Source organism: Zootoca vivipara, chromosome 9, assembly GCF_963506605.1.
Source record: "Zootoca vivipara chromosome 9, rZooViv1.1, whole genome shotgun sequence".
In the NCBI taxonomy this organism is placed as follows: domain Eukaryota; kingdom Metazoa; phylum Chordata; class Lepidosauria; order Squamata; family Lacertidae; genus Zootoca; species Zootoca vivipara.
The window spans coordinates 55,947,633-55,960,649 of NC_083284.1; the positions used below are offsets into that span (position 1 = coordinate 55,947,633).

General features: G+C 39.4%; 1 protein-coding gene across 3 annotated transcripts in view; it reads left to right on the plus strand.

Annotated features, from left to right (window-relative positions):
* CEP135 (centrosomal protein 135) overlaps positions 1 to 9,501 on the plus strand; it is a 45,289-nt gene extending 35,788 nt beyond the window's left edge. For all 3 annotated transcript variants that reach the window (XM_060278805.1, XM_060278806.1, XM_060278804.1), the window contains 2 exons: positions 329 to 466; positions 7,558 to 9,501. In XM_060278805.1, the coding sequence (XP_060134788.1) occupies positions 329 to 466; positions 7,558 to 7,579 (160 nt within the window). In that variant the 3' untranslated portion in view covers positions 7,580 to 9,501. The remainder of the gene's footprint in view (positions 1 to 328; positions 467 to 7,557) is intronic.
* The last annotated feature ends 3,516 nt before the right edge of the window (positions 9,502 to 13,017 follow it).

Here is a 13,017-nt window from a genome sequence, read left to right on the forward strand (position 1 = left end):
TGTTATTTTATTTTTGGCATGCTATCCTAAGTAACCACCTCACCACCTCCTCTGAACATATTAATGAACAGGTTCCTTTTGGGATGGAAGGTGAATAAATAAATGTGAAGTTTTGAAAGTTGTCCTTGGGTTCTGGGTGAACGGGGAAAGAGGGAATCTGAACATATTCAGCTCCAACCGTTAAACTCTCTCAATGACACTGCTTTTTCTTCTTTTGTATAGAACTGTGGCTTATTATTATTATTTGCTCTCTGTATAGCTTCAACTTGCTTCCAATGTGGCAAAATGCATGGAAATACGCTCACAATTTCTTGTTTTTACTTAATAGGGAGCGTGCCATTCAAGAGATGCGTCGACATGGTCTCTCTACTACTTCACGACGTGCCTCATCCCCACTTAGTTCAACTTTTAAAACTTCACATTCTCCAGAAAGAACAGTTACGGTGGTAACAGAACAAGCAGACAAGTATGTCATTGAATAGATTGGGTATTTACTTTTTTGACATGTTATTAGTTTTCATAATATGAAACGTAAAATGAAATGTCTGCAGTTAGCATTTTTCCAAGAGTAAGTTACAGATCGACAACAGTAAGTGTTTGCTCTGTGGCCCCTCCATGTGAATGTAATGGGGGAGGGGGGAGAGATTCTTGTATGCAAGGAGCTGATTTGTCTTGTATAGCTACGATAATTAAAATTATACCGACTTCCGGGTTAGCCGCTACAGAGCTGAGTCAGGAATCAAAAGGGGGGAGCGAAAAAAAACCCCCCAATTTTGGTTCAAAAGCGGAGGAGATAAAGGAATTCCTAGGGCAAGGGTTCCTGAAGCACCTACGAAGGAAAATTTCGAGGTGTAAGGGCAAAGCGGCGCGGAAAAGGGCTTAAATCTGATCGGAAAGAAGCAAGGAAGAAACGGAGCCCTCGCGCTTTTGAAATACCCATCCCCCAGCGACAAGCCTCAAGACCGGGCTCTATCAGGCGGCAACTACTACAGCGGCAAGAAAATGAACCCAGAGCAAGACTGAGCTAGGAATATGCTAGTCAACGATTTTTTACAGACTTGCTAAACTAAGGGAAGGACTGAAGAAGAAAATAAACAAAGAAGGAGAAAAGGAGCTTATCTTTATCCCGGCGTGCGCTAGAACTGCGACCGAAGAAAGCCGAGGGGAAACACAAGATAACACGGTAAGACTCCAGAAACCCAAGTAATAGAAAAGAAGAAAGCTAAGCCCCCCCCCCTCCCCTCAACCCAAGCCTAGTCTGGAGGTACCCAGGACACGGAGGGGAAAGGACAAGGCAGGGAGATACAACGGAGATAAAGAAGGAGGAGGAGGGGTGTGGAGAGAAGGCGTTCTTCTTTAGACACGAACTATCTATTACCTGCGACAATCTAGCCTATATTTGCTACAAGTGGCTGGAAAGGAGCTACTGACTGACTCAAAGAGGGAGTTTGAAGGTTTTTAATAAACAAGCCAAGTAAGTTAAAAGGGCCAACGAGAGGCAAAGAGACAAGGAACAAAGAGCAGAGAGAATAAAACTTGAAAGAAAAAGGTGAACGGAGGGGGGGAAAGCGGATTGACGAAAAACAGCGTGGGAGAGGGGAGATAAAGGCACTGAATCATTAGAGGAACTTGGGGGTTAAAAACAAATTTTATGCGTAATGGCGACAAGGAGATGCTGAGTCAGTATAAGCAGGAAGAGAAGATCAAAAGAACAGGAAGGAGAGGATAAAGAAAGGAGGGGTGAAATCGGAGAGAGAAAGGAGGCAAGGAGAGCGCGGTGACATCTGGTGGAGAATCAGAATAATTGCAAAAGCAGATCCTGAAGGGAAAGGAAGAATTGAAATAACCCGTGTAACCGACCCCCAACGTGAACCCACTATAAAAGATACTTGAAAGAAAACTTTAAAAGAAGCCCCTCTAGGAAATGAAGGCATAGACGTGAAACTACCCCCCCCCCCAATTAAAGACAGCTCCATCTCAAGATAAACACAGATAGAAATATTAACAGAATCTTAAAGATAAAAGTAACTCTTAAATAAAAATGGGAGAGAAAAGAGTGAAAAGCCAATCTATTATTACAACAGCTGGACATCTGAGACGCCAATCGACGGCGGAGGCTGAACCTTTAGACATAAGAGAATTGTTATTAGGTATGAAAACAGAAATGAATGAAAAAATGGACTCTCTCAATGAAAAATTTGACAAAATGGGTAGTAAGATAGATCAAAATTTGAAAATGATTGAAGAGAATTCAAAAGCAATAGCGGAATTGAATAAACAACAAGAAGAGTTAAAGGGGAAAAATAATGAGATGGAGCAGGTTACCCAGGAACTGACGGAAAAGTTAAATAAACAGGAGGAAATAGTTAAAAAAAACACAGAAGACTGCAGAGAATGTAAGAGAAACCAAGAAAGAGTGAAAGAGGAATTACAAAAAATAAAAGATATGCAAGAGGCCCTGTGAGATGCACTCGCGATGCAAGAACTCCGGCAGAATGACCTGACGTTGAGAATAAGAGGCCTGAAAGAAAGCCCAAATGAGAATGTGGAGACTACTATTATAAAAAGCCTGGCGGAATGGATGGAGCTACAAGAAGAAGATGTCTCCGTCTGTGTGGACAAAGCATTTAGAACAAAATCCAAACAAGCGAGGGCAGGGAATTGGCCTAGTGACTGCTTAGTTTTCTTGAACTCCAGAATTCTGAGGGACAGAATAATGCAACATAAAAAGCAGCAGAAATTGATAATAGAGGGCAAGGAAATTGTGATAATGAGAGAGGTGCCACCAAGGCTGCTGAAGAAAAGATCCAAATATAAGATGCTGGCTGATGCATTACAGAGGAACAAGATATTTTATAAGTGGGAATTCCCGGAAGGGATTTCCTTTACGTACAAGCAAGTCTGGAGAAAACTATCCTCCGAACACGAAGTGGATAAGTTTTGGAGAAAATATGAAAAATTTCTAAAGGGGGGGGAAGCGGTTGAACAGAAAGGAGACAAAGACAGATCGGACAGTGAGAAAGAGTGAACTGAAATAGAAAAGTTTGATGATACTCTTTGCTTAATGGATGTGGTATAAGGAGTTTTTAAACAAAGTGCCTTTCAGAGATAAAATGTAGAATACATTTCTTTATTTCTTTAATTCAATTATTATTATTATTATTTCTTTTCTTTTCTTTTTCTACTCCTATTTGCTCTTCTATTCCTCTTTCTTTTATCTCTTCTTATTTCCCTCTCTATTATCTCTATTTTTACTTTTTCTTTCTTTATTGAAACTCCCTCTTGTGGAAGAAACAAAATTTATCTTAAGCTAAAGAAAACAAGAAACAGGAATAAATAAAGGTATTTGACTAAATAAATCAAGAGTGAAGGATGGATCTAAAAATTATTACTTGGAATGTGAATGGGCTAAACAGCAAAGTGAAAAGGAATAGGGTAGAACATTTATTGGCTAAAAGGAAATTAGATGTTATATGTCTGCAAGAAACGCATATTGCCAAAAAGCACCGTAAATTATTGATTAATAAAAAATTAGGGGAGGAATTTATCTCCTCAGATACAATAAAGAAGAAAGGAGTGGTAATGTACATAAATCCCAAATTGAACCCAGTGCAAATTTATAAAGATAATGATGGCAGAATTAATATTGTTAAAATACAAAAAAAAATTGGATAATATATTTATAACAGGAATATATGCACCAAATGAAAATAAAGCTGTTTTTTATCAAAAATTAGAAAATATCCTAATGGAATATAGTGATCAAAAACATATTGTAATGGGGGATTTAAATGGAATTGTAACTCCAGATTATGATAAATCAAATGAAGAAAAAAGAAAAAAAGAAGGGAAACTCCCAAAAACCTTCTTCCAATTAGTAGATAAATTAGACCTAACAGATATATGGAGATGCTTACACCCAACACAAAAACAATTCACTTTCTTTTCCCACCCACAAAATTCGGAAAGCAGAATTGACATGATTTGGTCAACCAAGGATATATTATTAAGATGTAAAAAAATTGATATTTTACCCAAAACCGTATCTGACCACAACCCGGTATTGATGGAAATAGCAGGAATAGAAAAGACAATCAAACGATGGAAAATGAATGAGTTATTACTGGAAGATGAAAATGTGGTTAAAAAGGCGGAGAATGTAATAAAAGAGTATTTGGAAATAAATTTAAATCAAGAAACAAATATAAACACAGTGTGGGATGCCGGAAAGGCAGTGATTAGGGGATTTTTCATAAGTCAAAGTAGCTGGAAAAAGAAGGAAAAGGAACAGAAACTAAGCAATTTATTGAAAGAAATTAGGAAAAATGAATTAGAAATAGGGAAAGTGAGTAAAATGGATAAAGAAGATTTGAAAAGAAATATAAAAGTGTTGCAAAGTCAAGTATCGAACATACTTGACAAAGAAATAGAAAATAAGATAAGATATTTGAAACAAAGAAGTTTTGAATACTCTAATAAAATTGGAAAATATTTAGCCTGGCAATTAAAGGAAAAGAGGAAAGAAAGACTTGTAACGAAATTAGTAGAAGGGGGAAGGACGATAATGGAGCCCAAAGAAATTTCGAAAACATTTGCACAATTTTACTCAAAATTATATACAGAGGGAAAAATTGATTGCCAAAAAGTGGAAGAGTATATTAAAAAAACCAATATATCTAAAATTGAGGAAGGAGAGATGGAGTTAATGAATAAAAGTATTTCAAATATAGAAATCCAGGAGGCAATTAAGAGAGCTAAGAGTGGAAAATCACCAGGGATGGATGGGTTACCATCACTATATTATAAAAAATTTGGTAAGGTATTATTAGATCCATTAAAGAAATTAATGAATAACATCCTAGAAAAAGGGACAATCCCAGAATCGTGGGAAGAAGCTTACATTGTGGTAATTCCCAAACCAAATTCGGACACAACACAGATTAAAAATTTTCGCCCTATATCCTTGTTAAATAATGATTACAAATTATTTACAGACATATTGGCAAACAGGATGAAAATTATATTAGGAAAATTAATTAACAAAGACCAAACGGGGTTCCTACCAAAGAGATCAATGTATAACAATATGAGGAATATCATAGATATTTTGGAGTATCTAAGTGTGAAAATAAATAAGAAAGCGGCCCTTTTATTATTGGATGCAGAAAAAGCATTTGATAAAGTCCTATGGATATTTATGAAAAAAGGTATAGAAAAATTGGGTTTTGGAGAAAAATTTGTAAAAGGTATAGGAGCAATTTATAATAAACAGAGAGCCAAACTGATTATAAATGGAGAATTAACAGAGGAAATCCAGATACAAAGAGGAACAAGGCAGGGCTGCCCTCTTTCCCCATTATTATTTATCCTGTGCTTAGAGTTTCTGCTAAAAAACATAAGAGAGGATGAGAGGATTAAAGGAATAACAAGGGGAAGAGACACCCATAAATTAAAAGCGTTCGCTGATGATATCATTCTTACATTGGAGGACCTAGAGGAAAGTGTACCCCAAGCATTAGAGAAAATTAGAGAATTTGGGGAGTTAGCGGGGTTTAGCATAAATAAAGATAAAACGAATATGTTGGTCAAAAATTTAAGGAAAGAGGAGATTGAAAGGTTACAAGAGAGAGTAGGATTGAAGGTGGTTAAAAAGGCTAAATATTTAGGAATTTGGGTTTCTAATAATACTAATAATTTGGTAAAGGATAATTATGTCAAAATTTGGAATGAGGTTAAAAAAGATTTAGAAATATGGAAAAGATTAAATTTATCACTTCTGGGCAAAATAGCGACCATTAAAATGAATGTTCTACCGAGAATGCTGTTCATATTTCAAATGCTCCCAATCTTAGGAACAGGAAGTGGAATTTTTAAACAATGGAATAAAGATCTATCCAAATTTATATGGAACAATAAACCAGCCAGAGTAAAATTTAAATTATTAACCGACATAAAAGAGAGAGGAGGACTGGGGCTCCCTAACCTAAAAATCTATCATGATGCCGCAAGCCTTCTTTGGATAAAGGAATGGATTACCTTGGAAAATCACGAGCTACTAGATCTAGAGGGATTTCAAAATAGATGGGGTTGGCATGCCTACTTGCAGGATGAAAAGGTAAAAATACATAAAGGGTTTAACACGCATGTTATCAAAAAATCTCTATTGAAGGTATGGGAAAGACATAAACCTCTGATGGAACCGAAGACACCAAAATGGTTGTCACCTATCGAAATAATAACAGTGAAAAAAGTAAATAATGATGGAAAATGGATAAAGTATAAGGACTTAATAGAGGAAAAAGAAGGGGTATTTAAAATTAAAAAATATGAAGATGTTAAGCAGCAATTGGCAGGGTGGCTCCAATATTATCAATTAAATAGTAGGTTTCAAGAAGATATGAAAAAAGGAGGGTTTATGTCCGAACCATCCCTACTTGAAAAAAGTCTATTACATAGTGAACGGAAAATTATATCCAAAGTGTATAACAGCATTCTAGAATGGGAAGTGAAGGATGAAGTCGTGAAGGAGACAATGACGAAGTGGGCAATGGATCTAGGGAAAGCAATAGAAATGGATAAGTGGGAAAAACTCTGGAGTGTAACATGGAAATTCACGGCGTCAGAAACAATTAGAGAAAATTTAATAAAAATGTTCTATAAGTGGTATCTGACGCCGGTCAAAATTTATAAAATGTATAAAGTTAAAGATAATCATTGCTGGAGGTGCGAAAGAGAAGTAGGTACGTTCCTACATATCTGGTGGCAGTGCCCAAAAATTAAACCTTTCTGGAATGGAGTGTTAGAAGAGTTAAAGAAAATATTTAAATACAACATAAAGAAGACTCCAGAATCTTTCCTATTAGGAATGGTTGAAGAGGAAGTGGCAAAAAAAAGATGAAAAGATATTTTTATACTCGGTAGCGGCGGCGAGAATTTTAATTGCAAAATTATGGAAAAGTAAGGAAGTACCCACTATTAGAGATTGGCAAGAGAAATTAATCGGTTATATTGATTTAGCGAGATTGATGAATTCAATTAGGGGCGGTTCCAATAAAAAATTTATTGATAATTGGGGAAAATTTGGAGTATACTTAAAAGAACTTGGGTTTGAAACCAATATTTTGTAGTATTCCAAGGAGGAAAGTTAATGTAAGCAGTAGGAGGATAAACAATTTTATAGTCAGGATAGAAGAGAAGGGGAAGTCGAATTACAAAAGAAGATGTGAAGACAGAATGGAAGATATATAAGACAAGTTGACGATATATTTGAGAAGATGGAGTAAGCTTTGTTTGAATTTGTATGATTATATATGTATGTATTGATTTTGCTTTTATTTTAGAGAATTGTTTTGTTTTATATTGATTTTAAACTTAATAAAGATTAAACATTTATTTAAAAAAAATTATACCAGTGTATATTATTAATAGTTTTTATTGTACTGCAGTCTGACTTGAAGTACTGAGTGACAGATTCCACAGAAAATATTAATTTTTCATGTCTTAAACGGACAGTATAGTGACAATGTAATATAATAACTTTAATCTTTTCCTTCTCAGAGGTGTGGGCTTCAAGGATTAATCAATTACTTTAAAAGAAGAACAGTAATAGAAGTTTTAACATGTTTGGACTCGTTGTCAACACTGACATGAACTCTACCTCCTAAACATTGTTAAATCATTTAAAACATTGAGAAAAATGAATGTGTGATCAAAACTTGGAACATTATTTTATCACACAATATTTCTTAAATATATGGATGAGTCTTGTCTTTAGGTTACGACCAAAGTGTGTGAATGTTAATCTCATTTTCAAATGCAAGCTGTTTACTACAAAACCAAGTGAAGATGGCTGGTCATGAAGAGCCTTTTAGGCTACCATTTATTTGCTCTTTTGTTTACACCCCACTAATTTTATATAACCTGTAAGTCTTAAATAATGTTCAATTTAACCTACCATTGTCTATAAACTTTACAAAAATAGCAGATCAAGGATTCATATACATCTTTAACACACTTCAGAGATGAGCCTGTATTATGAAAATTACTTTAATTTTGCGCTTATTAAAAACAATTACAATTGCTTGCATTAAATTATCGTGTTAGTAATAATGCAATATATATGCTTATCATGGAACTGTCAACACTTTTCTTTCTTTTTTTAAAGTTCAGTGATAAAGTTTGAGGAGTTGCCACAGCTGAGCTGCAGCTTTTAATGGCGTAAAATAAGGCAGGCTAGTTTAGAAAAACTATTAGGTAAGTGAAGTAAGAATCTTACTGCAAAAAGACTGATAAACTTGAAGTTATTGTCACAATAATGTCATATTATAATAGCAGGTTCTGCTTAACAGTCAACTTTATTTATGTTGACTGTGTGTCATCTCTGTCCACTAACCTTTTCAGAGTAAAGAAGCATACATTAAGCACAGAGCTACCTCTGCCCACAACTCGTTCATTTTTTCTAGTTTTGTTTCATTTTAAAGAAATCTTAATTATGGGACCTCCATATGCAAAGCTGATCTGTCTGTGTTTCAGTGTGAATAGAATTCTGGATTAAGGGTATATCTGAATTGTCTCCAGTATATTAATGTTGTTTAACATACTTCTGCTGTAACATACGTACTTAATGGTATAATACACAGTAATATACTAATGTTTAATGTGAAGGAACTTCAGTTTTCCAAGCAATAATTGCAGACTGATTTAAAACTTTTCTTCAAAAGCACATATTTTCCAGTTTCCATTATAGAAACTGCTATGAAGAACAGAAAAGGAGTATGACATACGACAAAAATGGAAGCCCCAAATCCTGAAGTTGGCTGTGTCTAGGTTGCTTTTAATAAAACTGTGAAAACATATTGTTTTAATAAATAAAATATATATTAACTGGAACAATAGTCTCAGCAGAAATGCTGTGTTAAATTTAAGGATGACCATATATTGTTTTTAAGGTATTGACAGCACATTAGTATGGTAAGTTTTCATACGTTCACATTATTCACAGTGAAAGTGGTAACAGAGAACACACTCAGAAATGGTGAACATGTTCTTAATATGCCATAAATCTTTTTGAACATTTCCTTTGGCTTTTCAAGTCAGCATCAGTACTTGATGAAAACTCAGCTGACACGTGGCTTAGGTTAAAAACTACAAAAAAAGAGAAAAGAACAAATCCCTTGGGAAGATATTGTAGTTATTATTTATTTTATTATAAAACTTAATAAATCATTAATAAGATATTTGACCAGTTCAAATGTAATAGGAAACCATGCTTTCCTGCAAGATGCATAAGCTTATTAAGCCTCAGGTTCATGTGTTCCCCTTTCCCTTTAACAGATGAGGTTGGAAGCATGTAACCCAAGTTTGGACGTAACTGGTTTTAAAACTCTTTAATTAGTTCAAACAGAATCAGACTGGATCCTAGTTTAAAGAAACCTCATCGTAACCATGAAAGTGGAGAGAGGTGAGGGAGGGCACATGAGCCCCAGTGTTCGACATGGGTGCTGCACGTTTCCTGTTGCATTTGAAATGGACCGTTGTGAATTTCACTGCTGAAAAACAGCTTTTTATTCTATGTGCTGCCTTTTTTATGTGAAACACCAGTGTCGTGAAGGAGTGAAACGGTGGTTTCTGCCATTCTGCTTTTAAAGATATGATGTTATCTTACAAAATAAGCACAGGGTAATAATTACGTCTGCTGTAAGCAATGCAAATAAAAATGTCTAAAATGTGTCTCTGGTTTTAACGAAGTGTGGAGAGCTCAAGGTGGCCTCCGAATGGTTGAACCATTTTGCTTATTTTTAGAAAAATATTAGACATGAAAATCAAGCACTACATTGTAGATAAATTAAAAAACAATCCTCCTGCACAAAAACTTCCCTATTCTCTGTGTGTAAGTTTATGCAACAATCCATCTAGGGACATACCTATACAGGCATGTTAGACAGAACTTTGTTTTCCCCTAGTCCACGGGTGTCAAACACAAGGCCCGGGGGCCTAATCCGGCCCGCCAGACCTCGTCATGTGGCCCGCGTAGCTGCCACCGACAGTAGCCGCTGACAGTAGTTCTGGAGCCTGCGATTGGCCGAGGGTCAAAACCGGGGGCGGGGCTGCAGGCGGAGGCCGGGGCGCTGGAGCCGCGCTGACGGCCTTGGCCAGGGAATTTCAATTTCGAATGAGGCTGAGGGAGGCGGTGGCACAGCGGCCAGACGGGAAAGTGAGATGCAGGAGGAGGAGGAGGAAGCCCGCCGAGGAGGTAGGAAAGCCCTACAGGCGCCGCCGGCAAAGTTGGTGCCGGGACGGAGCAGCGCTGGATTTTTTTTTGGCAGGCTTTGCTGTTGTCTCCGAGAGCGAGTGAGGCTGCACTGGGGAGCCGCCGCCCGCCGCTTCCCTTCCTCTCCTCGGCTGCATCCGGGAGGTGGGCGAGCGAGCGGGCGAAAGGGACGCGGAGTGAGCCTGAGGGGGAAGTAGGCGAAGCGCAACAGCCGCTCTCTTGATGGAGCCGGGTTTCTCTTCCCTCTTCACCCGTTTTCTCCTCATAGACACTTGGGAGGATGCCTGGCTTTTGCTCAGTTCCGGCGGAGCTGCTCCCCGGGGGGCGGCCGGGAGGGAGGCGACGACGGCGGCACGGGTTCCTGCTCTTCCCGCTCTGCCGCCGCCTCCTCTCAGCCCCTCGTGATGTAGGGCTCCAGATGGAGTCACCTCGCGGTTTCAGTAGGTGGGAGGGGAATTTTTTGGGGGGGGGAGGTTTTCAAGCCTCCTCTGCCTGCAGTCCCGGTAGGGAGAGGCGGCGGCGAAGACGACAACAGCGCGGGTGGGGGGGAAGAGCAGCTCTGAGGTGAAGATGCACGTCCGCTGGGGCTGCCGCCGCCTTCCTCCTCGGGAAATCCGCTGCCCTCCCTCAGCGCGAGGGGAAGGGACTCTGGCGCTGAGGAGGGAGGATGCAAAAGCAAAGCAGGGAGTTGGCGCTGCACCGCATGTTCCTGCCCCTCTCCAAAGCATGGGGTGGGTTGCAGCATGTGGCATCCTGCCTAGCGGGGTTTGGGTGTGCGCAGGGCGGGAGAGGGAAGCCCTCTTTCCATCTGCAGGTTTTTAATCCCAGCAGTGGCTTTCTCCTTCCTGCCGAAGGTTTAGTTGAGCCCCCCCCCCCCCCGGGAAGCCATCGATCCCCACCTTTTGTTCAAATTTCCCTCGTTTACATCCCCTCCCACACACGCACCACGACGCAGGAATGTGATCCGTGTGGGGGCGGGAATGAGCTTACATTGTTACAAAAAACAGTAATAATTGAATGCAGTGACAATAATTTATGATAATAAAGAGTGGACACATAGTCCTACAGACGCAACCGGCCCTTTGAGGGTGACCAAACTGCTGATGCGGCCCCCGATGAATTTGAGTTTGACACCCCTGCCCTAGTCTTTTAACTCCTGTGCAGTGCTAAAGCTTAGCCAAGGTTTGGCTTAAGATGTCATCAGAACATGGGCTCCTGGTTAAGCATTCTCCTCTCTACACTAACCAAAAGTTGTAGCCAAGGTATGCAGTGTGCGATTAGCAAGGAGAACTTAACCACAAGTCCAGCTTCAGATGACATGCTAAGGCAAACCTTGGCTTAGCTCACCACTGTGCAGGAGTAAAAAACACATGTTTGTTTATGGACTGGGGAGGAGCAAAGAAAATATTTGTGTAGTCCCAATATAAACCACAGTTTGTTTTAATGTGATAGGAGCATGGAAGCTGCCTTATAGGTTCCTCTAGCTCACTGACTGGCAGTGGTCCTTCCCAGCCGAGTGGACATTGTACATTGGACCCTCTGCATGTATGATGTGCAGAAAACACCATAGAAACTACCTTCAGTGTGCACTTTCATACCTCTGTTTGGAAACTACACAACAAATGCACTGTGCATACTGTTCTGCTGTGTCATTACAAAACCCCTACCTATGATGCTCCTCCAGTTTTTCTGCAGTGTGTTCTGCAGAAGGTATTCTCTGTGGGTAGGAAGTCTGAATCAGGATAGGCAAAACTGAGAGGCATTGTTTTGACTTTGCAACTCAACCTGTTGTTCGGCTGACTAGAAATAGCTGAAAATCTATGATTAAGTCTAGCGATCAATACACCAGGTTTCTTTCGCCATTGTATTTTTCATGTTCCCCACGGTGTACTTCTAAGATCGGTCATACAGTGGTACCTCAGTTTATGAACACAATTGGTTCCGGAAGTCTGTTCATAAACAAGCGTTCATAAACTGAAGCGAACTTTCCCATTGAAAGTAATGGAAAGTGAATTAATCCGTTCCAGATGGGTCCGCGGCGTTCGTAAACCGAAAATTCATAAACCGAGGTGTTCATAAACTGAGGTTCCACTGTATAATAGTTAAAATAAAGAGGCAATGCCAGCCTAATGAATCTGTAGACAGTTCTATCTAGTTAACTCCTCAGCTGCAGCCAGTGTATTCAAGGGTCAGGGATGATGGGAGCTGTAATCTAACAACACCTGGAGGTCCACAGGTGAGCCAGGTTTATGCCGTTCAAGTATTTTAAGCCCAGTTTGCCGACTAGACCTTAAACTCTCCATACAGACAATGGGACTAGAGAGCACACACCAGAGAAACCAGTCGACATGGGTACGCTATCTCCATTTATCAATATGCAGGTAGCGTAATGAGACTAAATGCCAGCTTATTTTAAGGGGTATTTGAGGAAGCAGCTGATCCACAGCAATTTAACGATGCCCCTTATTTCAGAAAGCCCTACCTCCTTTTTTTTGACTCCCTGGAACAAGCATTGCGGTTCCACGAAGGTGAATCACACGCGGGAATCGAACAACGCTCACGTAGCCTCCTTTCTACCGAATGACCTATTATTAGGCGAGGCTTAGGGGTGGGGCCGAAGAGAGAGAAGCCTAGTTTAAAGGGGGGGGAGCGAGCGAGCGATTGCGCCTCGACCTCCCCGGAGCCTGTTCCCTCCCTTCTCAACTTGAGGCTGCCGGGTTGCAGGGAGAGAGCCCGAACATGTGATC